Source organism: Zingiber officinale, chromosome 9A, assembly GCF_018446385.1.
Source record: "Zingiber officinale cultivar Zhangliang chromosome 9A, Zo_v1.1, whole genome shotgun sequence".
In the NCBI taxonomy this organism is placed as follows: domain Eukaryota; kingdom Viridiplantae; phylum Streptophyta; class Magnoliopsida; order Zingiberales; family Zingiberaceae; genus Zingiber; species Zingiber officinale.
The window spans coordinates 105237544-105256992 of NC_056002.1; the positions used below are offsets into that span (position 1 = coordinate 105237544).

Sequence of the window (19449 nt, forward strand, 5' to 3'; positions counted from 1 at the left end):
ATAATTCATCTTGACTAATGATGCTTATCAGTAATTATCCTTTTCAGAATTCAATCTCTGTTGACTCAGACATAGTCGCGATTAAACTATTCTCTCTTCGATTTCACAAGTATTTAGGAATCATGAGATTGAGTCTATTATTCTCTCTTGAGTCGGATATAATCACGGATTGACTTATTATTCTCTCTCTGACTCCACGAATATTCAGGAGTCTAGAGATTGAGTCTACTATTCTCTCTCGACTCAAATATAATTGTGGATCGAGTTATTATTCTCTTTCGACCCAGACATAATCACAGATCAACTTATTATTCCCTTTTGACTTGAACATAATTGAGGATCAAGAATCTGTTCTCCCTATCTAGACGATCATTGGCATTTCATCTCCTCTGCCCCAAGTAAAGTCGTCATGCCAAAGTCTAATATGCTCATCTCATTTCTATCAGTCATATTTCCATTAATAGTGGAAGACTTCCCCGATCTTCGGTGCCAACAGTCCAATCAATCGGACTTCTGTCTCCTTCAACTATACTTGAGAGGATACTTGTGATACGAAGGTAAATAAGGGTCCATATGGCGAGTCATTAACTTGGTCAATATAGACTCCATAGACATGTCAATTGCCAAGCAAACTCGACTAGCCGAGTCGTTGACCTCTCTCAAGAAGCTTTCCCAGCGAATGTTGGTTCTTTCAACTCAATCATTCGGCTCAGTCACTCAGATTAGCCAGGTAAGTCCCTTCAACTCAACCACTCGGCTCAGTCATGTCAGTTCCTTCAACTCAATCACTCGGTTTAGTCACTCAGCTCGACCAGGCCAACTCGTCTCGCCAGACTCAGCCTTGCTGACTCTTTCTTCTGTGAAGACCCAATTTTGGACATGATGATGGACACCAGTGGAGATACCTTTGAAGGTTAAGTTAGGTTCGACTCCTAGAAATGTTAATACCATAAAATTGAACCCAAATTTATGATTACTTTGTGTTATGTGTAAGCTTGGATCTTAGAGATTTCGGATGTTGGATTTAGTTACTCATATGTTTCTTCTATGCTCTTCATCATAATAATTTAATGAGTCACATGTTAATTTTATGTGTTTTAAATTTTTATTCTAGTTATATCTATATTTTTCTTACTTTCTAACAAGATGACTTGTGAGTCATATGTTAAAATTTTATGCATGTGTTTCTTTTAGTTTTATCATGATAACATAATAAATCATGTGTTAATCCTTCTATGTAAATTGGACTTGTTCTAGCTATGTCTATGTTTCATGTGCTAAGTTGTAATAGTATGGTGACCTTTCACCTAGCCTTTTTAATGGATGACTTTTTATCTAGCCATGACCTTTCACCTAGCCTTTTTAATGGATAACTTTTCATCTAGCCATGACCATTCACCTAACCTTTTTAATGGATGACTTTTCATCTAATTATGACCCTTCATCTAGCAATGACCTTTCACCTAACATTTTTAATGGATGACCCTCCATCTAGTCATGGTTGGTCTATAAATAACCAAGGCATTGTCTCCCAAAGACACACTTGAATCCTTTCAAAAACTTCCTATCCAAGTGCTGCAGAAATTCATCCAAACCTCATCCACATTTCATGCAAGTTTCTACCCAAGTTTCGATCAACAAGTGCAAGTTCAAGTCCCATAAAATTTCTATCCAAAATCGAAGAAGTTTCTAACCAAGTAAGTGGGCTTTTACGTTTCGAGTATAGCTGCGAAATATGTTTACATTTCATCATTTTATATTACAAATTTGTTTCTTTTTATTCCAAGATACTGTTATGACTCAAGTTAGATATGGTAAAGGGAATTTCCAAAAATATGATAAGATATGACAAGTTATGGCCCTGATGCGGTGGGTAATAATAACTGATATATGACCTCACCCCTTAAAGGAATTATATATAGGGGACTGATTAGTAAAGGGAATTTTCGAAAACATGATAAGATATGACATGTTATGACCCTGATGTGATGGGTAATAATAATCGATGTATGACCTCACCCCTTAGAGGAATTACATATAGGGGACTGATCAGTAATACCATGGAAAACAAGATGATTAACAGTGTTATATTTTCGATTAAGTTATGTTTCTATCATGAATTCTAAATGTCTTGCTAAAAGTATATGTTTTCGATTAAGTTATGTTTCTGTCATGAATTCTAAATGTCTTGCTAAGAGTATATGTTTTCAATTAAGTTATGTTTTTACCGTGTTTTAAGAAATATGTTTCTGTCATGAATTCCGAATGTTTTGCTATATTTTGTATTATGTCGTGCTATATTCGATCGATCCCACTTACTGAGTGTTTTCCCAAGTACTCACCCCCCCCCTTTACTTTCATCCCCAGATAAAGACGAGGAACAAGTCGAGAAGGAGGAGCAAGAGATATTCTGGGGCCGGTAATGAAGGCGTGTCTAAGTAATTCATCCTTTTAGTTCATGTTATCTTTATTTGTACGCTTTCACTTTTGGATTGTAAAGACATTATTTTCATTATATTATTATTGGTTTGGTATGCACTTTATGAGACTTATTGTTTTCGAGTATTTATATTCGTGAGCAACGCAAATGTCACGCGCCTAGGTCACAAGGTGTGACATTGAAATGGTATCAGAGCCAAGTTCTAATCAGATTGGGATGTTTGTATGCAAATCTGACAAAGTTGGATTTTCGACAAACGGCTAGTACCTTCTAAAATTGCCTAGGAAAATATCACGGACCCTTCATCGTGACACATGCCATTTTTTTACTGAATTCCATCGTTTAGGCCCTCGAAATCATGTTTTTGTCATTTCAAAAAAGTTTTCGATTACCTATAACTTCTCGTAGGAAAGTCAAAATTCGATTCCATTAATTGATTCTTAAGTAGTTATCTTTGAACTATCATGAACCATTTCGCTTATCTAATTTTAGAAAATGGCTGACAGACCCGTCCGGAACAACCATAACCCCAACTGTGCCAACCGCAACAACAATGAAGATGTAAACCCTCCCCCAAGAGTTAGCCTAAGCCGAGAAGATTTAATGGTCATCGCTACCATCGTAGCAACCACACTGCAAGGGATAGCTACCCCAAGTGCTAACTAGAATCCCAACCCACCACCAGAAGCCCAACCACGTGACATTAAGTACTACTATGAGTCTCTTCAGAAGAACAGAGCCCCGACGTTTGATGGCAACCCTGACCCAGAAGTTGGTCAAAACTAGCTCAAGAATATCGAAACTCAGCTTCGACTATTGGAAATTCTGGAGGTGTTTAAAGTGGACATCATGACACCCTTCCTAGAAGATAAGGAATGCAAGTGGTGGGAAATCATTTCACTAGCAATGACTGAAGTTGGACTTGTGACATGACAATACTTTAAAGAGATGTTCTTAAAGCAGTACTATCCGATTGAGCTAATGTTATAGAAGCTCAGTGAATTTGAAAACTTTACTCAGACTCCGGGGTATGTCCGTACTGGAGTACACCGCAAAGTTCAACTCGCTCGGGACCTATGCCTCAACCATCATGGCAGATGACACCCTGAAGCTACATCGCTTCAAGAAGGATTTGAGTAGCCGAATTCAATCAGCATTAGTAATCTACAAGCCAACTAAATTTGCTGATATGATGGGAGTAGCTATTAGAACTGAAACGGACATCAAAGGGCGTGAAGATGAAGGCAAGAACAAGCGACTCCTCGCAAGTCAATCTTCCCCAAGTGAACAAAGGTTAAAACGGCTCAACCTATCAAGTGGCCAGTCCAAAGGACCCTCTTTCACTTTGCCCTCCCAAAGCATTAAGCCATGTCTAACTGTGGGAATGTCATAGGATCTCCGATGCATGCTTCAACTGTGGGAAGATGGGGCACCGAATTGCGGATTGTCCTGAACCCAAGAACAAGGGGCGGTATCAAATTCTGTTGCAATCCAGAATAAACCAAAGGAGAATAAGTCCAATGCTCGGGTGTTCGCTATTGCTCAAGAAGAGGTGGACAACGCAAGCGATGTGGTGGCAGGTACCATTCTAATCAACAAAATGACTACATATGTATTGTTTGACTATGGTGTCACTCATTCTTTTATATCTAAAAGATTCACTATGAAGTTAGGACTCAGAGCTGAAATACTTAGTGAACTATATAGAGTAGCTATGCCCATTAATAAGGACATCGAAACTCATAAGTTGCATCGAAACTATCAGGTCAGTATTGGTAATCATACATGGATTGGTTGGCCAAGAACCACGCATTAGTGGATTACCACAAGAAGAGCGTCAAACTTCGGACTCCAAGCCAAGAAAAAATCATCTATTATGGCAAGGCCAATGAAAAGAGATCTCTTCTGCCCGCATCTCAGACTTTGAAAGCCATGAGGAGTGGTGATGGAATCTATCAGCTATGATAAGTGAGGTGGAAGAGAAGACCAAGGCCAGGCTAGAAGAAATTTCAATAGTTCAAGACTTCCCAAATGTATTTCCTGAGGAATTACCTGACATAATTCCAGATCGTGAAGTAGACTTTCAAATTAATTGGGCACCAGGTGCGACACCAATATCAAAGGCACCCTACCGAATGACCCCTGACAAAACTCAAAGAACTAAAAGAACAACTTCAAGAGTTGTTAAATAAAATACAAATCAGACCAAGCGCATCTCTGTGGGGAGCCCCAATCCTATTTGTGAAGAAGAAAGATGGGAGTATGAGATTGTGTATCGATTATCGAGAATTGAATAAAATCATAATCAAGAATAGGTACCCCTTCCAAGGATAGATGACCTCTTCGACCAACTTAATGGGGCTCCTTAACCAGCTGAAGGTTAAGGCCGAAGATATACCAAAGATGACTTTCAGAACCAAGTATGGACACTACGAGTTCATGGTAATGTCATTCATCTTAACCAATGCCCCAGTAGCATTCATGGATCTCATGAATAGGATGTTCAGATCATATCTTGATAAATTTGTGATGGTGTTTATCGACGGCATCCTCGTATATTCACCTAGTGAAGAAAATCACAAAGAGCACCTTTACCTTACCCTCCAGACACTGAGAGATAAGAAATTATATACCAAATTCAAGAAGTATGAATTTTGGTTAAAAAGCGTCACCTTCTTGGGTCACATAATCTCCTAAGCAGGCATTTTTGTAGACCCCAAGAAAGTGGAAGCAATTTTAGACTGGCTAAAACCAAAGACAGTAACAGAGATTCAAAGCATTTTGGGGCTAGCTGGCTATTATCGAAAATTCATTTAAGGATTTTCCTCGATAGCTATACCTCTCACCAAACTCACATAAAAGAACTCCAAATTTAACCGGAGTGAAGAATGTGAGAAGAGTTTTGTAACCTTGAAGAAAAGGCTTGCATCTATACCAGTACTAGTACTACCGGCAGAGGATAAGAATTTCACTATTTACAATGATGCCTCAAAAGGAGGTTTGGGGTGCGTCCTCATGCAAGAGAGAAGGGTTATTGCTTATGCTTCACGACAATTGAAACCATACGAGCAAAACTATCCAACACATGATCTCGAACTAGCTGCAATAGTATTCACGCTAAAAATTTAGAGACCCTACCTATGTGGTACCAGGTGAGAAGTATTTATAGATCATCAGAGTCTCAAGTATCTATTTAAGCAGAAAGAATTAAACATGAGTCAACAACGATGGGTTAAGCTCTTAAAGGATTATGACTTAATAATAAACTACCACATAGACAAAGCAAATAAGGTAGTTGATGCATTAAGTTGAAAGAGCATGGGCAAGACAGTTTTAGCATCGTTCTCAGCACAACCATGCTTTCGAGAAACAATCAAGTTGAAGCAGAAGCAAGATCCGGCGTTGGAAAGACTTACAGAGTAGATCAAAAAAGGAAAAGCTCCTGATCTTCAAATAAATGATAGCGGGATCTTATGGATGAAAGGAAGGTTGTGGGCGCCTGACATTGATAATCTTCGACAAGAAGTAATGTCTGAGACCCACAAATCAAAATTCTTGGTCCACCCTAGCAGTATAAAGATGTATAGCGATTTAAAGAACTTCTGGTGGAGCGGAATGAAGAAGGATGTCGGGGAATTCATCTCTAGGTGCCTAGTAAGTCAACTGGTCAAAGCAGAACACCAACAACCTGGAGGACTTCTTCAACCTTTAGAGATTTTAGAGTAGAAATGGGAGTACATTTCCATGGATTTTGTGATGGGATTGCCAAAGGCAAGACAAAGTCATGATGGGATATGGGTAGTGGTGGATAAACTCACAAAATCTGCACACTTCCTACCCATTCGCATGAATTACAATCTGGATAAGTTGGCTACTCTATACATGGACAACATTGTGTGGTTGCATGGAGTTTCGACAAACATATTATCCGACAGAGACCCAAGATTTGCGTCCCATTTTTGGCAAAGTTTTCAAAAAGCTATAGGCACTAAGGTCACTCTCAACACGACCTATCACCCTCAGACTGATGGTCAAACTGAGAGGACAATACAGACACTTGAAGACATTCTAAAAGCATGTGCTTTGGACTTCAACAATAATTGGAGTGAGCACCTGCCTTTAATCGAGTTTGCTTATAATAATAGTTATCATAGCAGCATTAGAATGACCCATACGAGACTCTATATAGGTGCAAGTGTTGGTCACCTCTATATTGGGATGAAGTAGGAGAAAAAGTTATCATTGGACCTGAGCTTATCCAAACCACGGTAGAAAAAGTGACTGTCATTAAGGAACGACTCAAGGCTGCTCAAGATCGACAGAAAAGTTGGGTTGATTTAAAAAGAAGACTACTGGAATTCGAAATAGGTGATAAGGCCTATATAAAGATTTCGCCAATGAAGGGAGCAGTTCAATTCAATAAAGCTGGGAAATTGAATCCTAGATATGTAGAGCCTTTCGAAATTCTAGAGAAAGTAGGATCACTAGCTTACAGACTAGCATTACCACCGGATATGTCAAGGATTCATAATGTCTTTCATGTCTCCCAACTAAGAAGATACTTTGCAGACCCGAGCCATATTCTGGAAATTAGACCACTCCTAGTCGAAGGGAACTTGAATGAAGAATTGAAGTATGAAGAAGTTCTCATTTGAATTATTAACACTAAGGATCAAGTACTTAGATGAAGAACCATCCCATACGTCAAAGTACAATGGTCCAATCACACTGAAAGGGAAGCTACTTGGGAACCCGAGGAAAAGATGCGCAAACATTACCCATATCTCTTTGAAGATCAAGCAAGCTCAAGTTTCGAGGATGAAACTTCTAATAAGGAGGGTGGGATGCGAAGACCCAATTTTGGACACTAGTGGAGATACCTTTGAAGGTTAAGTTAGGTTCGACTCCTAGAAATCTTAATACCATAAAATTGAACCCAAGTTTATGATTAATTTGTGTCATGTGTAGGTTTGGATCTTAGGGATTTTAGATGTTAGATCTAGTTACTCATATGTTTCTTCTATGCTCTTCATCATGATAATTTAATGAGTTACATGTTAATTTATATGTTTTAATTTTTATTCTAGTTATATCTATATTTTTCTTGCTTTCTAACAAGATGACTTAGTGAGTCATATGTTAAAATTTTATGCCTATATTTTTTTTGGTTTTATCATGATAACATAATAAGTCATGTGTTAATCTTTTTATGTAAATTTGACTTGTTCTAGCTATGCCTATGTTTCATATGCTAAGTTGTAATGATATGGTGACCTTTCACCTAGCCTTTTTAATGGATGACTTTTCATCTAGCCATGACCTTTCATCTAGCCCTTTTAATGGATGACTTTTCATCTAGCCATGACCCTTCATCTAGTAATGACCTTTCACCCAACCTTTTTAATGGATAGCCCTTCATCTAGCCATGGTTGGCCTATAAATAGTCAAGACATTGTCTCCCAAAGGCACACTTAAATCCTTTGAAAAACTTCCTGTCCAAGTGCTGCAGAAATTCGTCCAAACCTCATTCACATTTCGTGCAAGTTTCTGCCTAAGTTTCGATCGACAAGTGCAAGTTCAAGTCCCATAAAATTTCTATCCAAAATCGAAGAAGTTTTTGATCAAGTAAGTGGGCTTTTCGTTTCGAGCATAACCGCGGAATATGTTTACATTTCATCATTTTATATTGTAAATTTGTTTCTTTTTATTCCAAGATGCACTGTTATGACTCAAGTTAGATATGGTAAAGAGAATTTCCAAAAATATGATAAGATATGACAAGTTATGACTCTGATGTGGTGGGTAATAATAACCGTATATGACCTCGCCCCTTAGAGTAATTACATATAGGGGACTGATGGTAAAGGGAATTTCCAAAAATATGATAAGATATGACAAGTTATGACCCTGATGCGGTGGGTAAAAATAATCGATATATGATCTCACCCCTTAGAGGAATTACATATAGGGGACTGATCAGTAATACCATGAAAAATAAGATGATTAACAGTGTCATGTTTTCGATTAAGTTATGTTTTTATCATAAATTCTGAATGTTTTGCTAAAAGTATATATTTTCGATTAAGTTATGTTTCTGTCATGAATTCTAAATATCTTACTAAAAGTATATGTTTTTTATCAAGTTATGTTTCTGTCATGAATTCTGAATGTCTTACTAAAAGTATATATTTTCGATTAAGTTATGTTTCTGCCATGTTTTAAGAAATATGCCTTCGTCATGAATTCTAAATGTCTTGCTATATTTTGTATTCTGTCGTGCTATGTTCGATCAATCCCACTTACTGAGTATTTTTCCAAGCACTCAACCCCCCTTACTCCCATCCCCAGATAAAGACGAAGAACAAGTCGAGAAGGATGAGCAAGAGATGTTTTGGGACTGGTAATGAAGCCGTGTCCAAGTGATTCGTCCTTTTAGTTCATGTTATCTTTATTTGTATGCTTTTGCTTTTGGATTGTAAAGACATTATTTTCATTATATTATTACTGGTTTGGTATGCACTTTATGAGGCTTATTGTTTTCGAGTATTTATATTTGCGAGCAACGTCGGTGCCACGTGCCTAAGTCACGGGGTGTGACACCTTTTCCACTTGAACATGCACAAACATAAGCTATATCAAGCCTTCAATTCCAAAAGCATGGTTCGTGTGAGAGGCAAGGGTCAACGGAACAGGGATGAGATAACCCATAGAGTACGAGATGACATGACTAGTAGGAAATGGTATGACATAACTCAGAGAATGTAGCGATGTGACACCTTCTATACCTGTACATAATATCTTATCGATCAGGATATAGAAAAATGTGAGCACCGCCCCTCCCATAATAGAATATACATAAAAGGTAATTCATCTTATAAGAGGAGGTTTGTGCACAAGACTATTTTCAACATTTTTCCTCTGCTCTACTATTCTTCTTCTGCTCCCTTTTCATTTCCCCATCGGAGATCTTACTTGAGTGTCGGAATGGTTTAGTTAGACACCCCTAATCTCCATTCTAACCCTCTCTTGAGCTTTGCAGATGTTCAGATAACTTGCTAGCCATTCCTCCTATGCTTGATAACTTTGTTAACATAGAAGAATTTGATAACTCACCCTGTCAACGGTCTTAGTTAGGAACATAAACTTTAAAAAAATCAACTATTTAGAAAATCTTACACACATACACACATATATAAAAGGTAATTCATCTTATAAGAGGAGGTTTGTGCACAAGACTATTTTCAACATTTTCCCTCTGCTCTGCTATTCTTCTTTTACTCCCTTTCCATTTTTCCGTTGGAGATCTTACTTGAGTGTCAGAATGGTTGAGTCAGGTACCCCTGGTCTCCATTCTAACCCTCACTTGAGCTTTGTAGATGTCTGGGCAACTAGCTACACCTTCCTCCTATGCTTGATAACTTCATTAATGCAGAAGAGTCCGGTACCTCACCCTGTCAATGGTTTTAGTTAGGAACATAAACTTTAAAAAAAAAAACTATTTAGAAAATCACACGCGCGCGCGCGCACACACACATATAGTAATTTGATACCTTGTACATTATTATCCTGCACACTCATGAGCGACCGAGTACACTTTCAGGCTCCCGAAAGCCCGACTGGGCTTCCAAGTGCCCGGTCGGGCTTTCAGGTGCTTGAATTTGTACTCAGTCGCCCATGAGTGTGCATGTACAGGATAACATTTTCACACACACACACACACACACACACACACACATATATATATACATCCTGTACACCCTTACCTTGTGCATTCCTAGGCACCCCTCATAGGTCCGGGTACTTAGATGCCTATCCGGGTGCCCGGATACCTACCCGGGTGCCTCGATTTTCAAAAAGTGAATCGAGACATCCGAGAGTGCTTCCGAATACCCGGACCTGTGAGGGTCACCTAGGAGTGTTCAGGGTAAGCGTGTACAAGGTATTATTTTTCTCTTTCTCTCTATATATAAAATGATAGTCTGCACATCCGTGCGGTGCACACTCTTAGGAAACCCTCACATGTTCAGGTGCTCGGGTGCACCCTGGGGCCTCGATTCTCAAAAGTGAATCGGGATGCCCGGAGGTGCATATATATATATATATATATATATATATATATATATGATCCTGTCCGAATGCTGAATCAATGGACGCTAGGCACGGGGCGCTCTTCGACTGCTGTCGTGGATCTTCGACTGGTGGCACGAAGCTCCGGCGAACCTGCACAGAAGTCGGGCCGGGAAGGGGTTCCCGGCAGCGACCCTCCGACGCTCAAGTCAGGTGAAGCTCAAGAAAGAAACAGTGGCCTCAAAACTCGTAGAAAGTGTACCTCCGGCGAAGAATGAGGGCCTTTATATAGGGCAGCGAAGAAGTGAGTGTACACCTACCGAGGTGTACACGTATCCATGGTCCATACTCCAGTAAGGACTTGTCAGTGAGCTTCCCTAACCCATACTGCTACAGTCTCAGCATGTCCTCGATGGGACAACGGAATCCTTTGTCATAAGATTTGGAGCATGGCCCACACGTGAAACATACCTGCTGTCAGAAAAAGACGTTCCTTGTCCTTTTCCCCTTTGCTCCAGATCTGGCTTCCGGGCGGACAACTCCCTCAACATCCGGCCGGACATATGCGGTGGTTTAGTTGGGGAGATCTTCCATCACGTGCTTTGTGGAGACTATTAGCAGTGTTACCTTATGGCTTTGGCCGAGCGTGAAGTCCGCTCGGCCCCGCGACCTTTTCCACTGAGCGCCGGAACCCTGATTTCGACAGGGCGCCTTTAACCATCAGCCGAATATCGTCCGGTCGGCCAGCCGATCGGACCCCTCCCTCTCCGGACGTTCAATTCCACCGGCCGGCCGGCCAGCCGGCCAGCCGTCCGGTCGGACCAGGCCCTCTCTGGATGGACAACTGCCACTGTGACTTCCACGTGGCTTTGACTCCACAGGGCGGGGTCTCCTGTTCTTACTACCGGATCACTTGCCTCCCCTTCAAGTCTAGTCGAAGGAGGCGAATAGTCCGACTGACTGGACTAAGAATCTGGCCGAGCGGCTCCTCCGTGCTGGTATCCTCAGCTCGGCCAACCATGGAGGTAGCCTTAAGCGAATCAACAATGGCATTCACCGGATCCCCTCATGTTCTGCGCCAATCTTCGACATTAAGGTTGAGCATGCTTTCATTAAATGCTCCGAATGATTGAATGCCACGTGGAGCACTGCCATCGGCGTACGGCGGCGGTGGCATGGTGTTTTGATGTGATCGAAGCGATTCGAAATGGACGGCTCGATGCATGCTTTGATTCCCGTGACCTGGATCCAACGGTGGAGGTCGCCCGGCCTTCACCCTATAAATTCTTCGTTTCCTTCTCTCCCTCACTTGCCTCCGTGATTTCGACCATTGCCCCCTGCGCTTTGGAACTCCGGCGATCCTGTTTCTGCTCTCCGACGCTCTCCGGCGCCTTTTCCTTGATCCCTTTCCCCGCAGCAAGGTTTTATATCTTTCCTTCCTCCTTTCCGGTGTTTCCTCTGCGTTTCTTTCTCAGTTTCGATCCTTGAAACCTCCTTTCGTTTGCTGTTGTTTTTCTCCTGCCTTTTCGCCTTTTGATTCCTTCCGATCGGCCCATGGCTAGCTCTTCCAATCCCGAAGATCAGTCGCTCGACCCATGGTATACCACCATGCAGTCCCGATTTGAACAGCGGGACTTCGATATTTTGACAGACAATTTCGAAATCCCAGAGGATTTCGAAATTCGCTTAGCTGGTCCCTCCGCTCGGCCTCACAGGCCGCCGCGCGGAGCTTTCTGCGTCTTCCGATACCAGTTTACCACCGGTCTTCGTTTTCCTGTACACCCTTTCATCATAGATGTCTGTAATTTTTTCGGTGTGCCGCTCGACAGTCTAGTACCCAATACCTTCCGTCTCCTCTGCGGTGTTGTCGTTTTGTTTAAGATTCACAACATCCCCCTCCGACCGGAGGTCTTCTTTTATTTCTATTACCCCAAGCAAGCCGAGCCGGGCACCTTCATGTTCCAAGCTCGGCCCGGCTTGGTCTTTTTCAACAAACTTCCTACTTCCAATAAACATTGGAAGGATTATTTTTTCTATATCTATATGCCCGATCGGGCCAACTTCCCGACCCAGTGGCAGGTCAGCCTACCCCCCACTCCCGAGTTGAAGAAGTTCAAGACCCGACCGGACTATCTCCACGCTGCAAATATACTGGCCGGTCTGTGACTTGACATCAACAAACTTCTCCACGAGGGAGTGATGTACATCTTCGGGCTGAGTCCTATACGGACTCCTCTTCCGACCGGCTTCGGTAAGAATTTTGCTTGGGCATTTGCTTTAATTGCTAACTAATTTCTTTTCTTTCTCCTGCAGCTGACATCGTCATGGACTCGGTGATGGCCGGCGTTCTGAAGAGAAAGGCGGCGTCGCTAGAGGCCGCGGCGGCCAAGGAGATGGAAGCGCTGGGTATCCAGCCGGTCGGATCCCACGAAGGAGAGAGCGGAACTCAAGCTCAGTCGGCCGCTCAAGCTTCCCAACAAAATGTGGCTAGCGGCGTCACCCCCTCAAGAGAACGAACTGCCCCCGAGGAAGGTTCCGCTCGGGAGGAGGAGCAGCCCTTACAAAAGAGGCGTCGAGTGGAGACTCCCCTGCGCTCGGCTACCTCAGCTGTCCAACCCTCCGAGCGGGACACTGCAACCGCTCGAGGCAAGGCGCCAGTGACTGAAACCATTTCATCTGACCGGACACCTTCTGAATGGGACGAGCCGACCGCGCCAATTGATGCTATTCCGGTCAGCACTCTCCCGCCCGCTCGTCGACCAGTCCAACGCTCGACCATTCATTCGCAGTTTTCGGTGCCGGCTTCTGATCCCCTCCCGACAGCCGGTCGGACGACCCCCGGTCATGGTCGTACCATTCGGGTCACTCTTCATCTCCCGACTGAAGAGCTGCTGCCGGAGGCCGATCAACCGACTGCGCCCGAGCACACTATCACCCTGAAGGGGCCTCTCGCTAAGATGTGGGCCGACGCTCGGGCACGCGTCGCCCTGATCCCCATCGGGAATTTGGCCAATAGCCACATGCGGGAGGCCACGGGGGTAAGTTTGCTCTACTAAGCTTTGTATGCATTCTTTCCGATCGGCCGCTAATAACTATAATTTTCTTTTGCCAGAGATGGGTGGAGGAAATTGCGGTTTCCAACCGCTTGGCCTTGGTGGATGAAGAGCTGCGACAACTGAAGGCCGCAGTTGGTCCGTTCGGCCTTCAGGGCCATTCCTATTCCGAGCTGCAAAAGGAGCTGAAGAAAACTCAAACTTTGCTGGCGGCCGAGTAGAAGAAGACAGCCGACCAGGCCCACGCCTTGGCCGAGTGCGAGCGACAAGTCAAGTCGCTTGACACAAAAATAACCCTGGCCACCACTCGGAAGAATACAGCTATCTCCGATCTGGAGAAGAAGAACGTGGAGACTCGGGGCCTAGAGCTGAAGATAAAAGAGTTGACAGAGCAGCTCGACAGGGAGAAGGCGGGCCGCTCGGCCGACGCGGCTAAGATTCAGAATCTGAATGAGGCCTTTACTGGCTCCCAGGCGGCTTTCAAAGAATATCAAGATGCCGAGCCGAGTCGAGTTGCTGCCTTAAGACAGAGCTACATCCGCTCGCCCGAATTCTCAGAGAAAATATGCGAGTGGATGTACACAGCCTTCGACTTGGCTATGACCGCCACTATCACTTATCTGAAGTCTAAGGGTCTTCTTCCGGAGTCTACTACTATTCCGGCCGGCGATCAAGTGGAGCTTCTGAATAACATTCCCCGGGACCTCTATGATTATATTGAATAGTTTTATGTAATTCGGCCACCCGCTTGGATATCATCCTTTTTGTAATTGGGCCGCTCGGCCTAAAACTTTAACTTTAATGCAATGTTTTCCTCATATTTGCTGTCTTTTTACATAACCAAAATATGTGTTCATCCGCTCTCCCATTATCACTCCTCTGGTATTCGAAAGGGATTTTTACCAAGTGCCTGGCATTGCCCTGCCGTTCGACTAAACATGTAATACTTTGCCTACTTAATTTTCCGCTCTGATAGCAGAAATCCTTCGCTATGTATCGAGCAAGTACTTTTTGGCTCTGGGCCGAGCGGAACGTAGAGACGATTTAATGATATTGAGGGTGAGTTCCTGGGGCAATTGTATTCTCTTTATAGGCATTCCCCGCTCGGAGGGTTTATAGACGTCGGCTCGTCTCTCGATATTTAACGTCGGAGCTCGACGGTCCTCAGCTCGGACGTTTATAGACGGCGGTTCATCTCTCGATATTTAACGTCGGAGCTCAACGGTCTTCCGCTCGGACGTTTATAGACGCTGGCTCGTCTCTCGATTTTTAACGTCGGAGCTCGACGGTCTTCTGCTCGGACGTTTATAGACGCCGGCTCGTCTCTCGATTTTTAACGTCGGAGCTCGACGGTCTTCCGCTCGGACGTTTATAGACGCCGGCTCGTCTCTCGATATTTTGTCGGAGCTCGATGGGCTTCCGCTCGGACGTTTATAGACGCCGGCTCGTCTCTCGATATTTAACGCCGAGCTCGGCGGCCTTCGCCGGACGTTTATGACGCCGCCTGTCTCGATTTTTAACGCCGAGCTCGGCGGTCTTCCGCCGGAGCGTTTATAGACGCCCGTCTCTCGATTTTAACGCCGGAGCTCGGCGGTCTTCCGCCGGAGGGTTATAGCTCGCCTCTCGATATTTAACGCCGGAGCTCGGCGGGCTTCCGCCCGGACGTTTATAGACGCCGCTCGCTCTCGATTTTTAACGTCGAGCTCGGCGGTCTTCCGCCGGAGTTTAGACGCCGGCTCGTCTCTCGATATTTAACGTCGGAGCTCGACGATCTTCCGCTCGGACGTTTATAGACGCCGGCTCGTCTCTCGATTTTTAACGTCGGAGCTCGACGGTCTTCCGCTCGGACGTTTATAGACGCCGGCTCGTCTCTCGATATTTAACGTCGGAGCTCGACGGGCTTCCGCTCGGACGTTTATAGACGCCGGCTCGTCTCTCGATATTTAACATCGGAGCTCGACGGGCTTCATGGCTAATCTTTAACACAGCCGCTCGGCAGGAATGATAGCCATCCTTTTAATTCATTTCTGCTTCCTGCATTACAAGGACATGGGCAACTAGAATATACATAAATATGTGTTACACCAGTGCACCTTTCATCCAGCACGATAAGACTGGAGATGATTCACACTCCATGGCCGATCCAGCTGCCGTCCGTCCTCATCTTCCAGATAGTAAGCGCCCGAGCGGAGCTTTTCGATAACCTTGAAGCGGCCCGCCCACAGAGCTTCAAGCTTGCCGACGTCGCCGACCGGCTTGTCTTTCTTCCAGACGAGATCGCCAACCTGGAATGATCTGGGGATTACGCGGCGGTTGTAGTTTTGCTTCATCCGCTGCCGGTATGCCATCAGCCGAACGGACGCCTTGGCTCTTTCTTCTTCGACCAAATCCAGCTCCATGTTCCTCCGTTCGGCGTTGTCCTCATCGTAATTTTGGATCCGAGCGGACTCGACGCCGACTTCAACAGGAATGACCGCTTCGCCGCCATACACCAAGTGGAAAGGCGTGACGCCCGTCCCTTCCTTTGGAGTCGTTCGGATGGCCCAAAAGACGCCCGACACTTCATCTACCCAACTTCCTCCCAAGTGATTGAGCCGAGCGCGCAGAATGCGAAGAATTTCCCGATTGGCTACATCGGCTTGACCGTTACTTTGGGGATAGGCCACGGACGTGAAGTGTTGCTCGATGCCATAGCTTTGGCACCAATCTTCGAGCAACTTTCCTGTGAATTGTCGCCCATTGTCGGAAACCAGTCGGCGAGGGATGCCGAACCGACAGATGATGTGTTGCCAGATGAATATTTTGACCATTTGTTCGGTGAACCTGGCTAGCGGCTCGGCTTCCACCCACTTGGAAAAATAATCGACCGCCACTAGTAGAAATTTCCGCTGTCCGGTCGCCATAGGAAATGGACCAACGATATCCATTCCCCACTGGTCGAACGGACATGAGACCGTCAATGCCTTCATTTCCTCTGCCGGTCGGTGATAGAAGTTGTGGTATTTCTGGCACGAAAGGCACATCGACACGGTCCGAGCGGCGTCCGCTTGTAAGGTCGGCCAGAAGTACCCGGCCAACAAGATCTTCTTAGCCAGCGATCGTCCGCCCGGATGCCCACCGCAGGATCCTTGATGCACTTGTTGGAGGATATACGCCGCGTCTTCCGGGCTCACGCATTTCAGTAACGGACGGGAGAAAGCCTTCTTGTAGAGCTGATCGCCGATGAGTGTGAACCGACCGGCTCTCCTCCTTAGCAGTTGAGCTTCATTCTGATCGGACGATGTGGCGCCCGAGCGCAGAAACTCCATGATGGGTGTCCTCCAGTCGCTCGGAAATGCGAGGCCCTCCATCCGATCGACATGCGCCACCAAAGATACTTGTTCAATTGGCTGCTGGATGACGATCGGCGTCATTGAACTTGCAAGCTTGGCTAACTCATCAGCCGCTTGGTTCTCCGCTCGGGGTATCTTTTGGATGATAACTTCTCGGAAGTCAGTCTTGAGCTTCTCGAAGGCTTGAGCGTAAAGCTTGAGCCGAGCGTTGTTGATTTCAAAGGTGTCTGTCAGCTGCTGAGCGGCCAATTGGGAGTCTGAATGGAGTGTTACCCGTCCGGCACCTACATATCGGGCGGCCTGTAAGCCGGCTATGAGGGCCTCATATTCTGCTTTGTTGTTTGTAGCTTTATAATCCAACCGGACGGATAAGTGCATCTTTTTTTCTTGAGGGGAGAGCAACAGTATCCCAATCCCGCTTCTGAGCCGAGTGGATGATCCGTCCACAAATATTCTCCACATAGCTTCTGGCTCTGAATTCTGAACTTCAGTCACAAAATCCGCCAAGGACTGCGCTTTGATTGCCGAGCGGGGCTGGTATTGGATGTCAAATTCACTTAACTCCGTCGTCCATTTAATGAGCCGCCCGGACGCTTCTGGATTCAGTAATACACGCCCGAGCGGGCTATTGGTTTTGACAATGATAGTATGCGCCAAGAAATATGGACGAAGGCGTCGAGCGGCGAGGACCAGAGCGAAAGCTAACTTTTCGAGCCCAGTGTAGCGAGATTCAGCATCTTTTAAAATGTGACTAAGGAAATACACGGGCTCCTCTCCGCTCGCCCTCACCAGTGCTGAGCCGATTGCCTGCTCGGTCGAGGATAGATAAATACAAAGTGGCTCACCAATAGTCGGCTTGGCTAATACCGGGAGCGAATTCAGATATGCCTTTAAATCTTCGAACGCCCGGTCGCATTCTTCGTCCCAGTGAAATTTTATAGCCTTGCGTAAGATCTTGAAAAAAGGAAGGCTCCGATCGACGGTTTTGGAGATGAATATGGACAGAGCGGTTATCCGACCGGTCAAACGCTGCACTTCCCTTGTATTTCTTGGAGGCGGCATATCTTGTAGAGCGGAAGCTGAAATATACGCCGAGTGGAATCGATCTCAATTTTTATAGACGCCGGCTCGTCTCTCGATTTTTAACGTCGGAGCGCCCCGTGCCTAGCGTCCATTGATTCAGCATTCGGACAGGATCAAAATATATATATATATATATATATATATATATATATATATATATATATATATATATATATATATATATATATATATATATATATAACCCAAGCCCGATGTAATTCTATTTTTATATTTTAATATGTTTAAATCTCTTAAAATAATTTGGTAATTTACCAAAGGGCGCATATAGATTTCTAAATTTGCTAAAAGGCGTACGTTACTTTAGTATTTATCAAATAACACATATTTTTAATTGTATTTCTTATTTTATCATTCTGACAAATATGTCTTTTTTCCTTTTCTCTGTCGTTTCTCACTCTCTCTTCTATTTTCTCTCTCCAATGCGTGCAACCAATCCACTGATGGACCTAGAGAGCTCTGATTGCGCTTATTTTAGTTTATGTAGATTTTTGATGTTGCAAGGAGTTCAAATGTACTATCTATTATTTATTTTGACTTTTAGAAGTTATATATATATATATATCCTGCGCGTCCGCACAGTGCGCGATTGTGCGCGCGCGCAGGATATCACTGATTTTAGTTTGTTTTTTATTTTTTTTATTTTTGAATTAAAAAAATAATTAAAATATTTTTTAAAAATTGTATTTCTAGGGTTCAGGCTTTGGGTTATACTATTAAAGTTTTTTTTTAGATTTTATCTCTAGGGTTCAGGTTTTGGGTTATAGTATCAAAGCTATTTAGGGTTCAGGCTTTGGGTTATAGTATCAAAGCTATTTTTTTTTTTAGATTTTACCTCTAGGGTTCAGGCTTTGGGTTATAGTATCAAAGTTATTTTTTTTAGATTTTACTTCTAGGGTTCAGACTTTGAGTTATAGTATCAAAGCTATTTTTTTTTAAGATTTTACCTCTAGGGTTCAAGCTTTGGGTTATAGTATCAAAGCTATTTTTTTTTTAGATTTTACCTCTAGGGTTCAAGCTTTGGGTTATAGTATCAAAGCTATTTTTTTTTAGATTTTACCTCTAGGGTTCAGGCTTTGGGTTATAGTATCAAAACTCTTCCCAATTAGGTTATAGTGTTTGGTTTTAAAAATAATTAAAATAAAATTAACTTAAGTATTTATTGAGTATTGTAATATGTTGAGGGGATATATTAATGTATTAAAAATTTATATAAGGAAATGTTAATTTTTTTTAATTTAAAATATTAAAATAATAAAAAAAAGCTATTAATTGATCTCCTGCGCGACGCGCATAGTTGCGCACTGTGCGCGTCGTGCAGGAGATCAAAACTCTCTCTCTCTCTATATATATATATACAACCCAAGATCGATGTAATTCTTTTTTTATATTTTAATATGTTTAAATCTCTTAAAATAATTCGATAATTTATCAAAGGGAGCATGTAGACTTTTAA

General features: G+C 43.5%; 1 protein-coding gene across 1 annotated transcript in view; it reads left to right on the top strand.

Annotated features, from left to right (window-relative positions):
- The first annotated feature begins 3470 nt into the window (after positions 1-3470).
- The window catches only part of LOC122019420 (DNA-binding protein HEXBP-like), a 57357-nt gene continuing 41378 nt past the window's right edge, over positions 3471-19449 (top strand). Inside the window, exons 1-2 of the mRNA XM_042576888.1 lie at positions 3471-3733; positions 3834-4020. Of these exons, the coding sequence (XP_042432822.1) occupies positions 3471-3733; positions 3834-4020 (450 nt within the window). The remainder of the gene's footprint in view (positions 3734-3833; positions 4021-19449) is intronic.